The sequence below is a fragment of the Polyergus mexicanus genome, unplaced genomic scaffold, assembly GCF_030449975.1.
Source record: "Polyergus mexicanus isolate NDT 795.1 unplaced genomic scaffold, iyPolMexi1.0 SCAF_23, whole genome shotgun sequence".
Lineage (NCBI taxonomy): Eukaryota > Metazoa > Arthropoda > Insecta > Hymenoptera > Formicidae > Polyergus > Polyergus mexicanus.
In genome coordinates, this window is record NW_027223343.1 from 5,359,786 (window position 1) to 5,378,155 (window position 18,370).

General features: G+C 31.9%; 2 protein-coding genes across 8 annotated transcripts; one reads left to right on the forward strand and one right to left on the reverse strand.

The window, feature by feature from the left end:
• Positions 1 to 23: 23 nt before the first annotated feature.
• LOC138942687 (putative divalent cation/proton antiporter TMEM165) lies at positions 24 to 2,756 on the forward strand. The gene is made up of 6 exons (XM_070313118.1): positions 24 to 279; positions 583 to 784; positions 1,005 to 1,180; positions 1,320 to 1,502; positions 1,576 to 1,681; positions 1,761 to 2,756. Exons 1-6 carry the CDS (start codon positions 160 to 162, stop codon positions 1,835 to 1,837), a joined length of 864 nt encoding a protein of 287 aa, XP_070169219.1. The 5' UTR covers positions 24 to 159; the 3' UTR covers positions 1,838 to 2,756.
• Positions 952 to 17,344, reverse strand: Msps (msps cytoskeleton-associated protein 5). Of its 7 annotated transcripts, none has more exons than XM_070313110.1 (23): positions 17,131 to 17,344; positions 16,533 to 16,604; positions 14,290 to 16,182; positions 13,759 to 14,029; positions 13,019 to 13,567; positions 12,262 to 12,692; positions 11,752 to 11,898; positions 11,261 to 11,533; positions 10,740 to 10,943; positions 10,513 to 10,648; positions 10,242 to 10,435; positions 9,974 to 10,170; positions 8,979 to 9,107; positions 8,181 to 8,357; positions 7,526 to 7,688; positions 7,131 to 7,289; positions 6,627 to 6,814; positions 6,377 to 6,539; positions 6,000 to 6,173; positions 5,698 to 5,847; positions 5,284 to 5,458; positions 4,961 to 5,116; positions 952 to 1,159 (listed from the first exon to the last, which is right to left on the reverse strand). In XM_070313110.1, the coding sequence occupies exons 2-22, from the start codon at positions 16,587 to 16,589 to the stop codon at positions 4,989 to 4,991; spliced, it is 5,958 nt and encodes a 1,985-aa protein (XP_070169211.1). In that variant the 5' UTR covers positions 16,590 to 16,604; positions 17,131 to 17,344; the 3' UTR covers positions 952 to 1,159; positions 4,961 to 4,988. The 7 variants fall into 7 exon arrangements, with proteins under 7 accessions (XP_070169211.1, XP_070169212.1, XP_070169214.1 ...); XM_070313111.1 differs by lacking the exon at positions 952 to 1,159 and adding an exon at positions 1,300 to 1,521; XM_070313113.1 differs by lacking the exon at positions 952 to 1,159 and having other exon boundaries at positions 3,030 to 5,092.
• Between the last annotated feature and the right edge of the window lie 1,026 nt (positions 17,345 to 18,370).

The following is an 18,370-nucleotide window of genomic DNA, read 5'->3' on the forward strand; positions in this document are numbered from 1 at the left end:
CAACCTAACCTAACCTTTTCACAGTAATTCACGAAAAAATGATTATGATACCTGTAGTATGTATGTGACTCGAGGTCGTTTTTTTTTTTGAGGTTATCACGCGCAACGCTTGTCACCTGCAATCTGCAATAAGCGTTGAATATTGTCAAGTATCACACGATGGAAGTGAAACGCCCAATTTATATTTGTTCCTTGATTTTAGTTTTTTATTTTTCAACCGTTATTTGCGAAATCGAGCCGCGTTATGATGAGAAACTTCAATTAATCGCGACATCGACGGTGAGTTATCCCGATAATCTTTCAAATCTTTTTGGCTGTAATTTATTTAAAAAAAAATTAAATTATTGAAAAAATTCTATTAAACCAGCAGGAAAATATTTACACGATTTTGATGCGTTTAACTCTCTTAAATTTTAAGAGAAACGTTAAAAGAAATTCCCGAGAAAGCTCCTAAAATCTAAATCTTTTAATACTTAAAAAAAAAAGTTTTTTTAAATATCTTAATTTACAAATATTTAAATTCTAAAAACACTATCTTACAAAATCAGATACTCTTGTTTTGATTTGTAAAATTTTTTTTAGAGATTGCCAGAATTTGTGTCCGAGAAGCCGCAGGACAGATTAGGCTTTTTGCACGCTTTCATAGCATCTTTGTCGGTGATCGTGGTATCGGAATTAGGCGATAAGACATTCTTTATCGCTGCTATAATGGCAATGAAACATCCAAGATTAACTGTATTCGCTGGAGCGATAAGTGCCCTTGCACTAATGACTATTCTATCAGGTATCATTATATATATATATATAAACACACTTTTTTAGCAGTTTTATAGAAATTATTTTTAAATAGTTTCGCATATAGACAAAATTTAATCTATAATCTTTATAGCAATTTTTAATAATAATAATATAAACTTATCTATGTCTAAATATATTTGTGTTGCTCGAAATGACATATAATTGTGATATTCTGGCACAAGAAACTTGAAACTCTTTATTTTCAGTGGTATTTGGATATGCAGCCACGATAATTCCTCGTGCATATACTTATTACATTTCCACCCTTCTCTTTGCTCTATTCGGGTTAAAAATGTTACGAGACGGATACTACATGTCACCAACAGAAGCACAGGAAGAGTTGGAAGAAGTTCAGTCTGACCTGAGGAAAAGAGACGACGAGGTAAACTTGTGAACCATTCTTATTGGTCCATCTCTCATTCATAAATACCTATATAATACATAGCAATGTTTTAGGTATGTAAGAATACACAGAATTATTTGCAAAAGATTAAATAATTTTAAAATGTCATGATTCTCAGTATGAAAAGGAGACTGCGAGTACTTTAGTTCAGGATCCCGAAACCGGAGTGATACGAAAAACGACTAAAACCAGCGCGCTCATGCTGCTTTCCAGGATATTCCTCCAAGCGTTTACCCTTACTTTTCTCGCAGAATGGGGCGACCGTTCACAGTTGACAACCATTATCCTCGCGGCGAGAGAGGTACTTTGCAGCGATTTTACTGTAACATTTGGCATCTTTAATTGATATTTAATCACGATAATACTATTATCAGGATGTTTACGGAGTTATATTGGGTGGAGTATTGGGTCATTCATTTTGTACCGGCTTAGCGGTATTGGGAGGACGTATAATAGCTCAGAGGATATCAGTAAGAACAGGTAATATATATATTAGAAAAATTGTCATCTTGCATGAACTCTCCCTCTCTAACTAGTACAATGCTCTTAATATTTTCAGTGACCATTATTGGTGGATTGGTATTTTTAATATTTGCCCTAACGGCGCTCTTCGTCAATCCCGTGGAAGACGTTTAAAGATCGTCCTTAACTTACTCCGAAAATTTCTACCAGTATTTACTTTGTGAACTTTGTATATCGTGTATATTGCATATGAGTGTATTGTATATTTGTGTACAGTATGATTCTATACTCATCTTTTTACAGAATCACAATGTTAACTAAGAATTGGCCAATTCCGGCCAGAACTGTCTTCTTAATAAATGTGGTAGATAATACATATATGTATATGTATATATACATATACATATACTTATATATAGATATTTGTGAATATAGACAACAGAAAATATATCTTAATTGACAATTAGATATTATATTAATGTCTGTGCAAATGTACATAAAATTATCAGTATTAATTGCAAAAATCATCAAGATGCCGTGTATTTATATCAAAATTAAAAAATTTTATTATTTTATTATTGTTAAAATATGTTCTATATATAAAACAAACAATTTAATCATATTTCGAATAGTTTTGACTAGTATAACGATAACTGATAATAGAGCATTTAGAGCGTGGAAATCCTTGCAGTACATGATACTTTAAATTTGTATATCTAATTTGTCGGTTTATACAAATATGGAATATATTACTGAGTTGTACTTCATATGTAATAATTTTACCGTTTCTATTTATATATATCATTTGTAAGATATTGAAGAAAAGTGGTTTTTTTATCATATAGGAAGACAAAATGATATGACATATAGAGGGAAAAAAAAGAACTGATACTATCAAACAAAATAATATTGTACAAAAATAATATTGTATAAATGAGACTTGATGATGAAACAGAAAGAATGTAATAAAAGGAATGTTCATTTTTAAATTAAATATATAGAAAATATAGACAGAATTTATAAGTTACTCTCAATGTGCGATATCGAGAGAAACTATTTAGAGAAGTCTATTTTAATTATATATTGTAAAAGAGAAGTTTATAATATATTGAAATAAATAAATATTATAAAATAGGAATATTATAAGTATTGAATTGTTCTATATGGAAATCACAGAGTAATGTATAAGTTTCCTAGTGTTTCCACAAATTTATAATGTGATTTAGAAAATCGTAAGAACTAAAAACAAAAGAATATGTTTTTCTAAAACTGTAATTTTCGAAATCCAACATTTCATATGTAAAACGATTTGATATGGAATATTATATTATAGATGGACGAAAAAAAAACCATTTAAGAGTTGTGTCCATATACAAGTTCTCTTTCTTTGTGAAACACACAGTTTTACAGTTTTGTCGAACATCACCTTTTATTAGTGCATATATACCATATATACATGTTCTATTTACACTACAGAATATAAGTCTTCGGAAAAAGCGGTAAGTTCTCACATATAGCAATTTCGAGTCGTATACTCGTAAGATATTCAGATAATAAAGCACATTCTAATTTTTTTTGTTACTAGCTACGCTCTCTTGTCTGTTTTACTTTTCGGGATCAATAATAGAAATGGTGGATACACTTTTCATCGTCGAGCCATAAAAAACTTGTAACTTAAAAATTTTTTAGTCACAAGTATTTCTACAATGATAATTTAATACAATAAAAAAAAAAATTACATTATAACTTTGATAATTGTACTTTGTGCGTATGTATATATGTGTGTACTTTTCGTTATTACAAATACTTTTTGCAGTATAATAATTAATTTATATAATTCGTATAATTTTTAGAATTTATGTGATTAAAGTAAATAACATATAATTTAATTTATCATAAGTTAATTTGTAATGGACGATTAATTTGTGTAAAACTATAGTATTGTCAGTAAATACATATGTAATTCGTTAACTCATGAGATTTAGTTCGTTCATTTGTAACCGAGATATTATTAAAATTGCTCGAGACATTTTTTAAAGTAAAACTATATCGATATTGAAACTCTTAGTTGAATATTCAAAATGGATAGTTTCTTTTTTATTCCTGAAGATTTACGTTTCTAATTTTTGTAACTTTTGGATTTTTTTTAGTTATGAGCTTTTTACGGCTCAACGTCAGTTTATTACATCGAGCGATGCTATCTCCATAAATATTGAGAGGGATATAATGGTTTTGCGTCTCAATAAATAAAACATCGCTGTTATTTTCGCGAAACCTCCTGTGTTTTTTTTTACCTTCCATGTAAAAAGGCGATACTTATTCTTCACAATGGAAATAAATATTTCTAATATTTTTGCGATTGGATTATAAGGAAAGAATTAAAAAAAAAAAATTATTCGATATCTTTACAGATCTCTCGCTATTTCGTGCAATGAGATACCGCGAGATATAAAAAATTAATAATATCTTGCACTGCAAGATTACATGCAAGATTAGGCAGGATAATGTTTGTCTAATGTTAACGCGCGAGCTTTACGAATTTTTTTCTTAAATGCAATTTTCTCGGATAAATCCGAATAATACAAAGTGTCGAAGATGTTTAATGACATATTGTTCAAAAGCTTTTTTTTTTTGCTAGAATAGAAGATTTCGCAAAAATGACGATGACACGTAATGATAACAAAATTGATCGTTTGGGAAAAAAAAAAACGAACAAATTTATTCAGAGGACAATGCAAAATCTTAAGTTAAACAACATAAAATAAAATTAGATTACGCGCGATACAATATGATGCTCACGGAATCTTGCAAACTTCGTATACTACCGGATACACCGGACTACATAGTCGAGATCTTACGTAAATAGTAACATTATTATTAACTATACATAACTGCTGAGGAAAAAGACAAAACATATTCATCATTAACACGCACGCAACATTATCATTATATTATGGAAACGTAATATAAAACGCTGGATCGTTACGATGTACAATGTCTGTTCGATGTAGCGTATGTATCTAACGGCACAGCTATATTATCATGTTCTACATTTGTTCAAGTCTTCTGCTAACGATAAATTAATGACAAATGACCGATATTAATTTATCGAGTATAAGTAATCAGACTGTCTCGTACGAAAAAAAGACATTTATACATAAAATGACTCGCTTCAATCGAAAATAATCAGCGGTGGACAATACGGTGGAATCGATTGTTTCAAGAGACGCGAATAAAGATTTCAGACAAATATTTCTTGTCTTACACATATATATATATATGTATCGTGTCACTTACCTAATTAATATACTTTATGCATAATCGTTCACGGTGGATTCGACTGGGAAGAGGTCATTCTACATTGTGCTTCGAGGGCTCGAAGTTTCTCGAGCCTGTACATCGGGTCCATCACGTCTTTTTCGTCGGAAACTGCTGTTAGAGATTCGGTGGTTTCTGTTTTATTTAATTTATGTCAGATTCTAAGGTTTGAATAAAATTCTGTTTTTTATATCGCATCTCTTTTATAGATCTTTTATAGAAATAACAATGTGTGTTTTTATTAATATTAATTGTCTTTTACCCGCGACAATTAATTAATGAAATTAACTACCATTACTTACCCATAGAATATTGATTGTTAGCCTGCGACAGAATATTCTGGTTTTTTCGCGCTTGATCAATCTCCCTCAATCCCTGTTCTATGAAATCTTGGAAAAACTGATGAGACTTGATCAAAAATGGTTGTACATCAGCTTCGGGGTATTGAAGTTTGAAATCATACAGTTGGACTAAGCCCTATGAAAAAAAATGAACCAAACCAACTGTTTAAAAATATATATTGAATTATAAAAATATTATTAAAAGTTTGAAAGAGAATATTTAAGAAGTATATATCAGCCATTTTGAATTAAAATTTTGAATTAGAAGCGAGAAAAAATGTTTAAATATTCTGTGTAAAATATTTTATAATTCTGACAATTTCGGAATTTATGCTATACATAAAAAAAAATTAATTTTCGTATATGTATACATACTTCCTGCATGTGCTCTTTTGACCCGATTTTTTTAAATATTTCTGCCAATTGTTGACGTGTAGACTTTGACAGGTGTTTCTGCGTCCTTCCCGCGTTGTTAGATTTGGGCATCACTTTTGCTGTGGCATTAATCTCATCCGGTTTAAGGCTCTGTTTAAGGCAAACGTCGCTAATTAATTTCCATTATCTATTATCTGATATCTATACGTAATAAATAATCCAATGTTAATGATATAATTAATGTAATATATATTCTTTCATAAAATGGAACATATATACATAAAAAGCAATGAAAAACTAACCGCGATTAATCTTATTAAGTAAGCATGTAACTCGGATTCGTTAGTGTTGTTTATCAATGTCAAGTGATTAAGTATCGAGCTGCCTTTTACTCTGGTCATACTGTGAAGAACTGTCTTGACTGTCCGTAACGGAGTATCGGACTTTCGTTTCTTCCACCATGTAGTGGGATAATCCTGTAAAAATTGAGGTTTTATATATATAACCAATCTTTAGAAATTAAAATATTATAAACAAGTTATTAAGAATAATAAATATTAAGAATAACATCAATAATAAAAGTAATAATTGTTCAATAATAAGTTACTAAAATAATTTTCTTATAAAATACCATCTCATTTCAATAACCAAACATTGCACAGATAAGAAGCCGTATTACCTTAAGGAAACGATGTACTTCCAAAAGTATCGTATCGTAATCCAAATCAGCAGCCCAATTCGACATTGTTTTCACTATCTTCCATAAACACTTCATTACTAGCTCCTCGTACTTTGAGGGAACATTCGATTCGGCGCAAGAATGAAGTAGCTTGATCAATACACTGGAAAAGAACGCGATAAAAATAGAATATAAAAAAAATTAAGATGAATTTATCATGAATATATCAAATTTCATCAATTTGTCTTACCATATGATAGTGGTGTGATTGGAATTGTCGATAATTTTCACCATAATGTTATTGATTACCCTATAATATGCTCCAGCCTGATTCAAATGCTCCAGTTTGTTCTCGGCCAATAAACTTATCATCTGATCTACCAATTCTTTTAAATGGATAAAAGGTACATTCTTCCCGAGAAATCCAGTATCATAGAACTGAAGAGGAAAATCCTTATTAAAATCGCTAATTGATACATATTAAGATCTCCAATGCACAAATGTATTTCTAAAACATTACTAATATATCTAATAAATTTTACTAAAAGTTTGCATTGAAATATATTGTTGAAATGCTTTACAGTTTTGAATTAATAAAATCATTTATCACAATTTCTTATCAATATCTCTTATATTGAAATATTTTATACTTATACGGCATGTTTTAATTTTTTTAAATGTTATTATAATTGTTAGTTAAAATACACAAAATAAAATTCGCAAAATAATATACATTTGAAGTAATAGTACTCACTACGAGTATAATAAGAAATGTATTTCTGAAACCTCTCGAGACATCTGCATTTTCTTGACGTAACGGATATGTCTGTAATAGTTTCAGTTGCATGTTTATGGACCCGATAAATTTGTCCTCCTTGGATTGCAAGGTAATTGCTTGATGGGATTTTAATAACTGTAATATAGAAATATTATATAAATATTATATAAGTATCTATACACATATAATTCAGGGAAAAAAGCTTTGAGATTCTTAAAAAATTTTCTATTTTATACGACTAATTTCTTTCAATTCATGGACAAGAGAGGTTAGACTGTTAATCTAGCAATTCTGATTATATTGATGCAAAATAGATTTTGAAAAGACAATGGTACATCGATAACTACACATTAAAAACAGTAGATACAAACATTTTCTATCGCATTCATGGATTGTATTGCAGTGGGCAAGTCCATACTGGCCATAGACAAGATGTTACGCTCTAGTGTATCATCCTTACTACTAGTAGTAGCAGGTGATACAACAGACGACGACTTCGATACTAACATTTTCGGCGGCGAAATCGGTATCATCCTAAAAAATTTCGACATAGAAAATTATTAATTTATCTAATAAATAATTAAATATATTAAATATTTAATTTGTAACATGTGTCTATTTTATCGCATAATATCAATAATTTATAAATAATATTAACTTTTTTATATATTAATTACTTTATTTGCTATATACTCCAATTCAATATATAACTGATATTAATCAATATTAATAGCATATTACACTAGTTTAAATATTATATTGTAAAATAATAAATTATTTAATTAAATAAATAATGTATTAATTATATTTTAATTAAATAAATAATGTATTAATTATATTTTAATTAAATAAATAATGTATTAATTATATTTTAATTAAATAAATAATGTATTAATTATATTTTAATTAAATAAATAATGTATTAATTATATTTTAATTAAATAAATAACATATTAATTATATTTTAATAAATATATATTAATCTACTAATTTCAATATTAATTTTCTTATTAAGTTTTAGCTTACTGTATCTTGGGCGGGTTCAACATGTTCACTGGAGGCTCGTTCAGATCTGATAAGCTGGGTTCTGCAAGTATCGGGTTACGACATTTTACGACTGGACCTTCAATCTTTTGCAGGAATTCCATATCCAATCCAAATGGACCAGAGGGAACCTTTAGTTGAGTTGAAGTAGGAGAATTTCTAGAAAAAAACAAGCGCATTCTTTATAAATAAAATTTGAAATGTAGGGCAATAATGTATACAAATCAAAACTCTAACATTATATTACTAGCAGATATGTATAACACAGAGTACTGAGATAAATATATTTTAGCATATATAAATATATTTTCAAATATACATATATATCTATGTATATATATATAAGATTCTGAAACAAAAGATTTTTATATAATTTTTATATATATAAAGTTTATTGTCTCTCTTATATAATGCTTCTTTCTTTATATATAAAAATTATAATTTAATAATAATCTTTCAAAAATACAACTACATATTGTGCATAACATAAAATCCGTTTGTTTTAGGTGCACTTTCCTACATTTTCTATTCTTAAAACGAAACAGATGTATATTCAAACTATTAAAAGGAAAAGGAAAGAGGAGAGAAAATTAAGAAAAAAACAAAATAAAGCAGAAAAAGTGCGACTAAAATGAATCGATGTACAAATGATAATCTGATGGTTAATGCAAATAGAATACACCATGAAATCCTATAGTATTTCCCAGTACCATGTTATTAGAGCGTGTCGCGCACACAGCATAGTTATGTACCATAAATGATTAAAAAAAAATAACAAACGTTTTCGAATCATCAGTTGCGTAATCGTTGATAATTTCCTGTCCTGATTTTGAAGGCGATTCGGATTGTATGACCGCAGAAGACACTTGCTCGTCCTCATTACTATCAGTAGTGCTCGAAGCATGTGTCCTGCGAAAGGCATGTTAAAAGCGAAGCACATGCAGATGTGAGTAACTTGAAAATGATATTCTGCATGAAAGCAATAATAAACATTTAATGTAGAACAATTCTGAAATAAAGTAATATGATTTTCCAATTTTTTTTCTAATAGAAGTTAATAAAATTAAAAATTAAAAATGTATACATTATATATATATATAATTATTAAATTTTTTATTATTTAAATAATAATTATTATCAAAGACATGTATATATGTGTTATGTATAAATATATATTGCTTCAATAATAAAAATTAGATTGTCATTACATGATAATTAATATTTAAACAATTTCTAGATTTTAAATATCTATATAGCATGTATACTCTACTCTATATTCTCTTTTATTTTATGAAAAGTTATCGAAAGACTATAAATGTATTATAAAATCTTTCATTCTGAATGAATCTCTGATTCCGCTTACTTACTTGATTATAAAAATGTACTACATAGTTACAAATCTTTTTTGAAGATTTTACTGCTAAATCTAATCAGTATTTTATTACAATTATTAAAGCCATTTGTACAATTTTATCATCTTGTTCTGTTGTAATCCTTTTTCTGTATTAAAACATATTAGACACATAATAATAATAATAAATTTAAACTGTCCTTTTTAGGTAGACTTTATTTTCTGCATCGCAAATGAAACAAATTTATCTCTAAAGGAAAAATATGACAATTATAAAAATTAAAAAATTAAAAAAAGAAAGAAAAATAAAATAAAATTGTATATGTAGAACTGCAACTAATAAGAACAGAGTTCTTACTTTCTTAATGAGTACAATATCAGCAATAATTTTGTAACATCGTGTGCAAAAAAGAAAAACACTCACAACTCTGGCACTGGTTCCATTGGCTCGGGAATTTCTTCCTGCTCCTCTTCATAGTCCGCCTCCATGTCGTCCGTCGGCGGACTGGAAGTTACGACGGTAGGCGTGGAGAGTCTCGTAGAGGACGCGGACTTTGTGGGCCGATTCTTCGCCGCCCTCTTGATCCGCTCGTCTAAGAGAGACCTATCTTTCTCCGATATCTACAACAAACAATCTATTTACATTCCTCTCTCCTAGTGTTAAATTGTTGATTACTTAAATTCAAACGTACCTGGCCGATAAGCTTGAATACACGCTCTCCTTGTAGGAAGTAGGCCTGGACAATGCAATTTAATGCGGCATTGCGAACGGAATTGTCGCGATCCGCTATCTGCTTCGCGACTTCCTTCAAAGCCGCAGACGGACTAGGTTGACAAACAGAAACTCCGTAATTCTCAATTAGCGAGCCTAATTGATCCAGACATTCTGTAAGGCAAATGCAATATGTTCTTAATTCACTTACAAATTTTGTGAATTTTATAATGAAAACCTAAGATTTTAACCTGTTCGTTGTCGTGCATTCTTCGATTTCAAACCCTCCATCACATACGAGAATAATTTGCTCACAGGATATACTAGAGCAATTTGTTTGAATAAAGCTCGTACGCCATTACGTACAGTATCCTTTGGATCGCCTATCTGTTGATCGATATAACAAATATAATAAATTAATTTGTATCTAATATTTATGAAAATAGAACAATAGAAAAATAGGTATTTTGTAACGTACTTTGATAATAAGATAAGGGATAAACGATGCTGCCTCTGTTTCGAGCATGTGATATTGATCTTCAATTAACATATTAAAGACCAATTGTAAGTAATCCAATCCTTTTAAAAGCACAGAAGGGTTAGTATCGAAAAATCGTAATGTCAACCATTTGAGAATGAGATCCAAATTAGACACCAACGCTTTGCTATTACCAGGCAGATCCTAATAAAAGTACAAATAAGATTACGAAACGTGTTAAATGTCAAATATATATATATGTTGTCTCATAAAATATTATCACTATCTAAACTACAAAAATTTTATATTGACGCTTTTAGAAGCCATATTTACACACACATGCACATACACACATATAATTAAATATAAGAAGAAAGATATTATATTCATATTTTTTATATATAAATCTAATATATAAATAAAAATTGATATGGCTATTGAATATGATGACTATTAAATATTAAATCATACACTGTTTTTCTTTCGCATACAAACATATTAATCCAAATATACATATTTACCTCGGTAAGTGTTTCGATAGCCTTTAAATGGTATCGGAAATCAGAATGAAACATGTTTGCTCTTAAAGTTTTGTTGACATTTGCCACTGTCATAAGATCTTTTAGAAGCTCGACGAATTCTTCTCTAGGCGTGGTAAAGTTCCACTTAAGCACCTTTAATTTTTGCTCGTCGATTACACGTTGATGTTTCAAATTATTGACCACCAGCAGAGGACTGTTATCTATATCATCATCTTTCTTACGAGCGCTGCCTGGTTTTGACGACGCACCTTTCTGGAATAATAAACAAATAATATATCATAAAAACAGAAACAAATTTATTTGTATAACAAAGTTTAACATAATTAAATTTAAAAGAAAGAATTAAATAAATGAAAATAATGAGTAATATACTCAAACTTAATAAGTTTAATAACTTTAAATAACTTTATAAGTTTAATTATTAAATTATATATCAATTAATTATTAAATTATATTCCAGATTTCATTACCGATTTAACCACTTTCGCAACTTTTGCACCTTTTGCGCCACTCTTCTGGATATTGTCGTCTGAAGGTTCTTTCTTGGGTAGAGGTTTTATAGGTAAACTGGGACGAGCTTTGTCCAGTGCGGCAATTACTACCGTCCGTGACCCTGGCTATAAAAATTATGATTTTATATATTTATTATTATTATAAGCGTCTTATACTATAATTATAATTTATTTATTGTTATTATATATGTATCCTATATATTTGTCAATCATTAGACCAATAAGCAAAATTATAATTATATAAAATTACAAATATTAATATGTTATTAAAATAAAAGAATTATCAAATTATTACTTGCATTTATATTTATACATATATCTTTAGTCAAAGAGAGTTGAAAGAGAGATTATTGTATGTACAACTTAAAAATCATTACATTAAAATTTTTTTAAGAAAAAAAAATCTACACTTTATACAAAATCGAAAAATCTACCACACAGGAAACATCTTGTAACTCATGTAAATACCTTCAGTTTTTCGGTGTTTCTTGCCATAGCTTCGTACGAGAGATGAATCATAAATCCAAGAACAGCTTCCTGAGCGTTCTTTCGTACGTCCGAATTGCGATCTTCTAGATTAGTATACAAGTAGGAAAGACACACGAAAAGTTCCTCTTTAGGAATCTGTTTCACCGGTATCAAGGGCAATTTCTGCGCCAACCAGTTCCATAGTTCGGTTCGCAGTACTGGCGAGCCCGTTTTCAGAGCATCTCCTATCATCTCGCCATCGAAGAACTCTTTACAACCGCATTGATCTCCCCATGTGTTGATGCAGGAGATCGCGGCTGTTCTGATCCAATTTTTGCTATCACCCAGACATTGTAAAAACCCGGGAAACAGAGCGCGAACATGCAGTTTCACTGGCGGTCCCATAGCTGTCGCCAATATTTCGCATATACCTAAAAGCATATTTAAGGGCAAAATTATATAATAAAATTGAATTATTGAATTTTATAATAAAACTGAATTATTGAATTATTGATCATCAAACGTTTTTATACTGGATTATGTTAATAAAAATCTAAAACGTTTTAATATAATCTATCTATATGATATAATCTAAAAAATTATAATTTGTAAAGCCCGTCTATAATTAGTAATTAATGTCAATGATGATTAATAATTATTTTAATTACCATTAGTTTATTAATTATATAGTCGAGTAATATGTAATAAAATAATTGTATTATATCAATTAATAAAAAACCACAAAGTATATACCAACCTAAAGTTGCTTGCGCGATCTTGCTATTGCTGTCCACGAGACGTAGAGCCAATCCCTGCGGCAAATCACCGATAGTCGGTTTGATGAACTTCGCTTCACTAAGGAGAGTATTCACTTTCTGCAGCGCCTCGTTACGCACTTTCCAATTCTTGTCGGCCAATTCGGCTAGCAGTGCCTCGGTGATCTGGGCGTTGATATCGACGCGCGGGATCAGCTCGTTGAGATCTGGCTCGCTACCGCTTACTCTCTTCTCTGACAATGATTCTTCTGCGTCCTCATCCTCATCCTCTGCAGTGATGGTATTGACCTTCCCAGCCTTGGGGCCGCGAATGGGAGTCGGTGGCGTTTCACCGTTACGTCTTTCGCACTCTTGTTCAATCTGCTGCCGCAGTACGGGTTTCTCGTTTTCGAAAAACGTCAACAGCGGTCTGCCCATATAGAGATATAAAGTGCCTAGCAATGTAACCGCGGCAGTGCGCACGCCGGGATTTGTCGCCGCTACTGCCTTCTTCATATTCTCAATGATGGACTTGATGTTGAGACTACAACCTATGTAAGATATTTCAATAAATCTCACACTAATAAAAATTTGACACTTTGTTTAATTTATATTTTTTACTTTAATGCAATCGTAAAAAAATTTTAATATAACATAGACGCAATATTGAAGAAAATCATCAAAGTATTTTACATCTATTTTATGCTGCTATTTCTTATAAATTAAACCAAACATTACAAACCAAACTCTGTGAGTCCACGGCACAACCATAGTAGTGTCTCCTGCTGCACTTTTGGATTTTTCTGATTAAATGCAAACGCTACTATTTCATCAACAACATACTCGAAGCTTATAGCCTCGGCGATTGCTAGCAAGGTTTCTATAGCGATCGAACTGTTCTTCGCGTCTGCCAATTTTTCTGCGATATCCATAAGACAGTATTCGGCAACGGTGGCCGTAAAGGGATGATTCTCCGCCAGATATTTGACTATTTCTATGCGTAATTTCAATACCTGAAAATAGAAATAGATTTAAATATTTCGCAAATGGACTTGAAGAATCTGATTTGCAAATAGTATAGAATTCTTGAATAAACTCTATACCTAAGCAGAAATTGAAACTGCATATTAGTAAAGTTGCATACCAACATTTATAATATTTTTCAGTTTTTAAAAATGATCAAAATAAAAACTAAAAATTGACTCTAATGTCAATAAAACAAATTTTCATTAATATTAAATCCTATAAATCGAACTTAAAATGGCATTCTTACTTGGAAATTCGTGTCCTTAAAGCCAGGCTTCTTCGCAAGAGTGCGCACAAACACTTGAGCCGATACTTCTGTCGAATCCATCATCTTAATGGTGTCAGATAGTTGTGTGACTGCGGCCAGACGTGTTTTCCAATTACTGTCCACAAGACCAGTAATTACTTCAACCGGCAAAAGCTGCGCCGCCATTTCGTCAATCTCCTCCGGACTGTAATTTCTTTCCATGTGTACCGTTTTCTTCGCGGACGATGCCGGATTTGTGGCTGACGAAGCGCCACCGGGTTTCTTGGCCATCGATTTCTTTGTGGTCGCGGTATTAGGTCTTTTCGGTTTGATGTTCTTCACATTGTCCTTGTTCGCTTTGTTCGCCTGTTGCGATTCCACTTTGGCGGGAGCGGTGTTAGGTCGTTCCTGTCGCTTCGTACCGCCCGTTATTTTTACTAGTATCACCGCTTTGTCGGCGCACTCCTTAATCTTCGTCATCTTCAGGTTGTCGATATCCGTAAGGAACGGCATCATTGCCTTTTCGCCGATTAATTTCATCGCCGTGCCGAGCGCTTCCGCCGAGTTGTCACGCACTGTTGGATCCGGCTCGTTTAGCGTTTTCAGCAACGCACTAGTATACGATTTGAGCAGCTTTTTATTGAAATTGGCCGGTGGCGTGCGCGCGAAACATCGGGCCAAGTACGCGGCCGTCTCAGCCTTTACAGCCGGGTTCTTATTCTCCAAAGCGGCCAGAGTGTCCTCGAGGATGAGATCAATGCTGATGCTCTCGTAGATGGCGTCGACGAGCTCTCGCAACGCCTGTACCACCGTCTGCTTCTTCTCACGGAATTTTTCCAGTACGGTGGGCAGACAAGCAGTAGCGTACGGCTGAAATCGTTTCTTCAGGCCTGTGGCCAGGCCGGCCAGACACTTCCCTGCTAGCGTAACTACCACTACATTACTGTCTTTCGAGATAATCTTCTTCAAGGCCCTCACAACATCGCCGTAATCACCATTTTCCAGTTTCGGATTTTTAACGAGTATTTCGAGCGCTTCCAGCGCCTCTTTTCGCTCCTGCCATTTCTTTGCTTCGACTTTTTCGTAGAAGTCCTTCGGCAATTTTGACAAAATGTCTACAGGCGCCAACAGGTCGTAAGGATCTATATCCGGGATAGAAGCACCATCCGCATCTTCGTTCTCATCCTCGCCGTTATTATCGCTCCCTGCCGCTAAGTCACCATTTTTGCCCATATTTTTCGGCTTCTGTGAGCGTAGATAACGCATGGGCATTACTTTCTCGTTACCGAAATTGTTAAATTCCATCTCGAGCTCCGTGACATGCACTGGCTTCAACGTATTCAATTGCTGCTTCAAACGATCACCCACCCACCGATACATCTCTACCACCATAGTCTTACCTTCCTCCCGCACTGTCCTGTCCCTATCTTCAAGGAAATTTCCCATCTTCTTTATTAGCGGTTTCATATTGATAACTTTTGGTCCAAACTCTTTAAGTGCTAGCGTTAAGGTAGCAATGCATGCTGAAACAATTTTCGGATTCTTTGCATCGGTGCCTTTCAGTAGCTCCTCTTGCACCGCCTCATATTTCTCAATCTCGATATACATCAGCGTGATTTGCACGGCCAGTTCCTTTGTTTTAGCCTTAGGCGCAGCGATGCATTTAGACACAATGCCATTCATCACCTCGACGACTATTTTGCCGGCTACTGCGGCGTTCTCTACGAAAGCCAGCGTCGCTTCTAAACCCTTCTCCTGCGCAGCCGCATTGCTATCCACCACAAACTTTTTGATAAAACCCATATACTTGTTCCATTCTGGTGACTTTTCATCATCAATGCACTGGAATGTCTTCACGCATTCCTCATATCCATGTAAACGTGCTCGCCAAGACTATATATATACATCATCAAAAATTATTATTTATTTCATTTAATACATATATATAACTTATAATTTATATATATCACAGTTTCTTCCCCTTGCAATATCCATACCTAATGTAATATGTGCATATTATGTGACATTATTTGGAAAAAAGAGCACGATCAATAAATACATATATTTATATAAATTGAATAATTAATTTCACATTACTCTTGTCACAGTGATAATAGTTCTGCGATATTTAAATTGTCAAAATCATAAACATATTAATAAAAATACAACTTGCCCATGTGTTTTAAAAAGCGACAAATACCATAAATATTTTAAGATAAAATACAATTAATACTATTGTATACCTTGTGTGCACAGCGCTCCTCCAAAGGCAATTTCATATACTCTGTATCTTGCTCCATGATTGATTAACTTGCCTAAAAGAATGACTCATTTAGGACTTTCTCTTTATCACGTGGGAAATAAGATTAAACTGATGTAAAAAGTAGACACATATACTAATTGTTACATTGACAAAACAAATCAAAATAAATGTAATATAATGCACAACTTTGTAATAAATATGCAGGTCATTCAATATCTATTTGATAATCAGAGAATGTGCTCGATAAAACAACATATAATTAAATTGAACTCTCCATCAAAGTCTTATAAATAACAGATTCCCTCCATCTGAACAGTGATTTCCTATAAATAATTTTCAAAACATAGGTAAAGATTGAAACGCGAGTATAACAATGTTAAAACTGTTACAATCGCTTCCTCTCCACGATTACTTTTAACGCAATACGTTTGTAGATGTAATTTGTACAATGGAAAAATAATAATAGGAGGATTTGTCAGTCAGAAAGAATCGTTATATACAATCGGAAAGATTCGGGAAAAAGTTCGGCACGCGGCGATAAACACCGCGATCCGAGGAGCGATCTCTCGGCGTCTTACCTAGCAAGATGACAATAAATCAAAATCCGACACGGTCGGCGTGTTATTAATCGCGGCTTGAGACGCGGCGTTGAAACGAGAGGCGCACGAAACGTGAGTGTGCCGCTGGCTCGTGCGAATTCGATCTCTCACGACCTTCCAGCGGCCATTAAATCTGTTACATACATCGAATTTTCAAACGTACATGGACCTAACTGTCAAGAAGGAACGCAAACAAAAAGGTGACTATATGTATATATATATATATGTATCTAGAGCGGCGAAACGGCTCCTCGGTAGAACCGTTCGATCCGCGATTAGTTTGACGTCATGACAGTAGGTGGCGCGGGATACGATCAACACCTATACCCGTTTCACATAATTTTACATAAATTTTTTATATAATTTCTATAATAATGAAAGATTTTTATAATAATTATCTCATAATCTCTTATCTCAATATTATTATTCTCATAATCTCTAATCTATCCACATAAGAGATGTACTTTATGTTTAATTCTCTTTTGCTCCTTCACCCTTTTCAAAGTTTAACATATATATGTATACTTTAAATGCTAAAAGTACAGCTGAATCGCTTACAAGAGTAAGAAATAATTAAATTTTGCTTGTAAAACATGTATTTAGTCAAGGGAGAAGAATGAATTTTATTGGTTTCGCCATATTATTGGTACGTATATGTTAGTGTCAACAATATGGCGTGCGTTGTACACTTTTGTCCTTCTACTAACTCTATAATATATGGTCGACACTCAACAATTTGAGGGTTAGTGGACTGGATCGATTGTCTTACAATGGTTCTCCTTTTCCAATATATTATAGAGTTCATCGTTTTGTTCTTATGCTTGCATTGCAATATTGCGTAAAAATCAATATAAAAACTTTTGATTTATATTATAATACACTCTTCTTTTACGCCTAAAATTGTCGTATTATAATAAGATTATACATTTATATGACAAAATATGTGTATTGAGCATTATATTATATACATATAATTTTGCTTATATTTATTAAAAAGCTTTTCTTTCAAAATATTCTGCCATGAAATTATAAATATATCATCACAAGAGCTTTATATAGTTAATATATAACATATTATATGAATCATAGTTATAATATATTATGCATTGTTAATATTACATATATATAATTTACAAAACCAAGAAAAATTGCATATAAAACTACAAACTTTATTTTCTTAAATTGTCTATTAATTAAAAATCGATTTCTTCATAGCAAC